The sequence below is a fragment of the Ascaphus truei genome, chromosome 3 (genome assembly GCF_040206685.1).
Source record: "Ascaphus truei isolate aAscTru1 chromosome 3, aAscTru1.hap1, whole genome shotgun sequence".
NCBI classification, from domain to species: domain Eukaryota; kingdom Metazoa; phylum Chordata; class Amphibia; order Anura; family Ascaphidae; genus Ascaphus; species Ascaphus truei.
The window spans coordinates 398,605,629-398,611,628 of NC_134485.1; the positions used below are offsets into that span (position 1 = coordinate 398,605,629).

General features: G+C 42.2%; 1 protein-coding gene across 1 annotated transcript in view; it reads right to left on the reverse strand.

The window, feature by feature from the left end:
- The window catches only part of MTNR1B (melatonin receptor 1B), a 142,412-nt gene extending 139,319 nt beyond the window's left edge, over nt 1-3,093 (reverse strand). The window contains exon 1 of the mRNA XM_075592529.1: nt 2,839-3,093. Within this exon, the coding sequence (XP_075448644.1) occupies nt 2,839-3,064 (226 nt within the window). The 5' untranslated portion in view covers nt 3,065-3,093. The remainder of the gene's footprint in view (nt 1-2,838) is intronic.
- Between the last annotated feature and the right edge of the window lie 2,907 nt (nt 3,094-6,000).

Here is a 6,000-nt window from a genome sequence, read left to right on the forward strand (position 1 = left end):
GTTTCAACCTTGATGGGTCTCATCAGTGTGGGGTTGATTTTACTGGGAATGCAAGAGAGGCTATGGGATAGGCTAAACCATAATACTGAGTTAAGTTATGGTGAGTAAAAAAAGTGACAAAAACCCTCCACAGGAAAGCAAATATGCAAATATAGCTGTATGCTCATCTGCATGTCTTAGGCAGGTCTGCAACCCCGCCTTTCCCCATTATCACCCAGCATACAGCACTTCCACTGCAGCAAGGGATTCTGGGAAATGACATGCAAATGAGCACACAGTGTCACTTTTTGCCTCAATAACCATTTTTAACATGGTTCCCTATAGGCTTAAGCTTGCTGCATGGTCACAGCTTTGAGTACAGCCAGGGTTAAGGTGCATACCCAGAAAACCACCCACAGACAGCTGTTTCGACCTTGATGGGTCTCATCAGTGTGGGGTTGATTTTACTGGGAATGCAAGAGAGGCTATGGGATACGCTAAACCATAATACTGAGTTAAGTTATGGTGAGTAATATATATATATATATATATATATATATATATATATATATATATATATATATATATATATGTTATGGTGGGTAAAAAAGTGACCAAAACCCTCCACAGTAAAGCATAAAGCAACTGTAAATATTCCTGTATATTCATCTGCATGTCTTAGACAGGTCTGCAACCCTGTCTTTCACCATTATCACCCAGCAAACAGCACTTCCACTGCAGCAAGGGATTCTGGGAAATGACATGCAAATGAGCACACAGTGCCACTTTTTATCTCATGCTCACATTACATGAGCAACCCTTAGCCAATGCATGCTGCTTTAAACACAGCTTTTAAGCAAGGACTTGGGAGATGCAGTCAGTAAACCCACTCACAGACATGTTTCAACCTTGATGGGTATCATCAGTGTGAGGTTGGCTTGCTGACATTTACTCAAATGAGATAAGAGTAGGTAATCACCACCACTATTAAGGTTATGGTGGGTAAAAAAAAGTGACTAAAACCCTCCACAGTAAAGCATAAAGCAACTGTAAATATTCCTGTATATTCATTTGCATGTCTTAGACAGGTCTGCAACCCTGTCTTTCACCATTATCACCCAGCAAACAGCACTTCCACTGCAGCAATTACTCATGTAATGTGAGCATGAGATAAAAAGTGGCACTGTGTGCTCATTTGCATGTCATTTCCCAGAATCCCTTGCTGCAGTGGAAGTGCTGTTTGCTGGGTGATAATGGTGAAAGACAGGGTTGCAGACCTGTCTAAGACATGCAAATGAATATACAGGAATATTTACAGTTGCTATATATATATATATATATATATATATATATATATATATATACATACATACATACATACATACATACATACATACATACATATATATATATATATATATATATATATATATATATATATATATATATATACAGTGTTCGACAAACCTATACATTTGCACGCCCCGGGCGAGTGGATTTAACAGCGTGGCGAGCTCCTATTGGCCCAGGCAGCACACGTTTGGTACAAGGTGGCGAGTAGATTTTTTTGTTCGGCGAGTAGATTTTTTGGTGATTTGTCGACCACTGTATATATATATATATATATATATATATATATATATATATACACACTCACACTCATACACTCACACACACACACACACTTATAAAAACTTTAACTGTAGTTCCATTTGTCATACAGTGGGTTTCATACCCTTTAATAGACCGGCATGAGAGTTCTTTATATATGTATTACTATGTAATGTCACTTTACTAATCACAAAGAGCCATGTGAAGTTTGAAATTCTACTGTATGGACACAATCATTTAATGTTTAGAAAATTCTTGTTGGTCTAATAAAAGCTACCACAACCTACATTTCTCCAGCACAAAACTGGATCTGTGAATTAAATATGAGTTGAATCAAAGACACTATGATATGTAAAAACTCCTGAACAAAGAACATAAAAAGTGTTCTGAAGGCAATTAATAAACACTTGACAGTGAAATATTACTTGAGTGATTTTACTATTCATTTCAAACCATAGCTACTATGAGTATACTGTACTTCACACAATGTACCTTAGTTAGAAGATATTGCTTCAGAGTAAAAGTACCTCATGCAAGTAGATACTTTCATTACTACCGAACTGACTACCAAAATGCATAAACCTTTTGCTATGGACAGTTCGTATCATGGTTACATATTCTACACGAAAATCAAATACAATTAGAAAAATCAAGTCAGTAACATTTTTGAAGTCCATTAGTCTAATGGGTTCTTGATTTCTTTTTATTATAGGCATCTAACTAAAGTTGCATGGTGTGACCTTATTATATGGCAGCCTTGCTTCATATGAATTCCATGACAATATCAAACAGACATAGCAGTTTGTTGAGACCTCGATATTCATTTTTTTTTTTAAAGTCATCCCTATCAAGTTAGCAACTTTCTTGCAACTTAAAACCTGTTTTCTTACATCATAAGTACTTTATTTCCAAATGTGTCAAAGAATTACTGACAGCATATCACAGCAACATCTATCTCCATTACTATCATTCACTAAATAATTAATGTTAAAAATACTCTTATACACGGTATTAACAAATACAAGAAACATCTATAATGACTATAATTTACAGATTTGTAGATGTTAAACATCCCAATAAAAATATGACGCAAATTAGCTTTTTTTATTGCAGTATATCAACCTTCTCGTATAGCGGTATATCAACCTTAGATAGGAATGCAGTCTGTCAATACTTATTCCTAAGTGGGTGTCGGGGTTTGGGATATTGCTGATCCGCAGGACAGCACTTACAAAGCGATACTCTTACCTGAATTCCTCAGCTTTCGGTTTTTCAGGACAGAAATGATGACGAGGAGGCTGCCCAGGATATCAACCACAGTGGTGAAGATCAGCACGCTGGACAGCGCAGTGACCAGCCAGGCAGCCCGGGGAAGGTTAGCATCAAACAACTCTCCCCTCTCCAAGTCACAGCAGTTCCTGGTGAGGGATGCATTCTGTAGCATCTCTAACTCTTTCTTTCCCTTCCTTCTCATCTCACGTCACTAACATTTAGTGCAGGATCCTGGACAGCGAGTCTGAGGAGATTAAGTTGTTCTCTTCCTCCTCCTCCTCCAAAAGTAAGGTGAGGCGATTGATGCTCACTGATTGACAGCAAGGAACATACTGTAGGTTGGCAAGTGTTTTCATGGTCAGCTGACTAGCTAACTTGACTAGTTACAGTTGTTCCGCCTGCATGTTTAGTATTCAGGGCGTCAGAGGATAAAGAGTGGTTAGGTAAGGAGGGAAAATGAGAAACATAAAATCATCACAATTAGGTTACACACCAATGAGGAATGATACAGTGAGGAATGGTACAGTGAGGAATTAAAGGATACACTGAGGAATGGTACAGTGAGAATGGAATGGTACATTGAGGAATGGTACATTGAGGAATGGTACAGTGAGAATGGAATGGTACAGTGAGGAATGGTACAGTGAGAATGGAATGGTACAGTGAGGAATGGTACATTGAGGAATGGTACAGTGAGAATGGAATGGTACAGTGAGGAATGGTACAGTGAGAATGGAATGGTACAGTGAGGAATGGTACAGTGAGAAAGTATATACTAAGGAATGATACAGTGAGGAATGGTACAGTGAGGAATGGTACAGTGAGAAAGTATCCACTAAGGAATGGTACAGTGAGGAATGATACAGTGAGGAATGGTACAGTGAGAATGAAATTATACAGTGAGGAATGGTACACTGAGGTAGTACACTGAGGAATGGTACAGGGAGAAAGTATACACTAAGGAATGGTACAGTGAGGAATGGTACAGTGAGGAATGATACAGTGAGAAAGTATACACTAAGGAATGGTACATTGAGATGGGCTCACGAGAGTTAAATGCAACAAGGACAGAATAGCTGCGCGAAGCAGGGAAAAAGCTATCAGGGCAGAGAAAGACATTCATGAAGAGAGAGAGAAAAAAATGAGTGACGTGGTGATTACAGGAGTATTTCAAAGCGTGAATGGTAGGAGATACTGTAGGTAGACGGGGAAACACATCCGCAGCTTAATTCCCAGCACGGAGAGGTCTTTGAGAAATACTGCTATGGATGGGGAGAATATGAAATAACTTTGTCTCCCACCGCAAAGCAGGACTTCTAATTTTCCAATGACACTGAACATTGTGAGGAGAAATGATCGGATGAAAGAAGAAGCAGAGCCTGCTTTTCCCAGGGCTTTGTACGAATGTTTTATTGCTGTGTTCGTTTTTCTTTTTTTTCTTTTTCTTTTTTTTTTTACAGTAGAGCAACCACTGAAAGTTTCCAGAGGCAAATCGTCGCACTTCTACATAACCCAGGGGTAATATGAATCAAGGTTCAGATTTTACTTGAATGAGTTATTTGTGGACTGGATGATTGTATTTGCAGTGACTGACGGAGGAGACGGTGCCCATGATAACCTCTGAAGAGACTGCGAGAAGTGGGCACAAAAACACCATGGGTAGTTTACGTGTGTGTGTGTGTGTGTGTGTGTGTGTGTGTGTGTGTGTGTGTGTGTGTGTGTGTGTGTGTGTGTGTGTGTGTGTGTGTGTGTGTGTGTGTGTGTGTGTGTGTGTGTGTGTGTGTGTGTGTGTGTGTGTGTGTGTTAATATTTCCGTTTTCAGCCCTGACATTTTGAAATGCCTCACCAGAAATACTGTAGGCAACAAGGGAATTTAGATTTTGCTAATTGAAGAAAGCACTGAAACAATGTACCCATTATGATAGATTCATAACATATAGAGTTACATATAACTCCCTGCTATGCTTATCACTGACCTGTCATACTGTAAGTGATCATGAGAGTGGTAGTTAGGCATCTGAAAATAATCCATAATATTAGCTAAAACACTATATTGAAAAGGGAATAGACAGATTAAGAAGTACAGTACCCTCTAATTTTCCATCAATAGTGATATGACCGTGACATATTTATATTAACCCCTTCCTTGCCAGAAGGACTAGCCATGTCAGTAATGTACTGCTGTTGTTCCTTCTGACAAGTGTGTGTGTGTTCTAGGGCTAGTAAAATAATTTTCTCTTTAATATTTATCTACCAGCTGAGAGACCCGGCGTTGCCCGGGATGTGAATCCCTAATAATTGTTTTGTGGGGATGTGAATCTTGGGAGGGTGAATCTTGGGTGGGTTGAATCATGGGTTGGGGGGGGGGGTGAATCATGGGTGGGTGTGTGGGGGGGTGAATCTTCGATGGGTTGTGGTGAATCTTGGGTGGGAGGAGGTGAATCTTGGGTGGGTGTGTTGGGGGGGGGTGAATATTGGATGGGGGGTGAATCTTGGGTGGGGGTGTGAATCTTTATGTGAATCTTGGGTTTGTGAATCATTTGTGAATCTCTGTGAATCTTGGGTGGGTGGGTGGGTGATTGCTACTGAATCTTGGTTGGGTTGGTGGGTGGCTGGGAATCTTGGGTGGGTATGGTTGTGAATCTTGGGTGGGTGGGTGTGAATCATGGGTGGGGGGGTGGTGAGGTAGGGGGGTGTGAGTCCCGTCCCCCCCTCCTCCCAGGCGATCGGCCCCCCCCCCCTGTGCCCGGTGCTTGTCATCATCCCCCCATCCCTGGCAGTGTTTCTCTCCCCCCCCTTGTCCCCTGCGTGTGTCCCCCCCCTCCTCACCCCTCCCCGGCGCTCCCTGCTGAGGGGAGGAGAGAGAGAACGGGGCCCGTGGGTGGTGAGGAGAAGCGCCGTGCGCTCCTTCCACCCCCCCCTCCACCCCTCCCTGGCGCTCCCCGCTGAGGGGAGGGGAGAGAGAATGGGGCCCGCGGGTGGTGAAGAGAAGTGGCGTGCGCTCCTTCCACCCCCCCACCTCGGCGCTCCCGGCGTCCTCGCTGAGGGGAGAGGGAGAGAAAACGGGGCCCGCAGGTGGTAAGAGCTGCAGGTGAGGGCGGTGATGTGGGGTGGGGGCCGGCGGGAGGTGATCTGAGT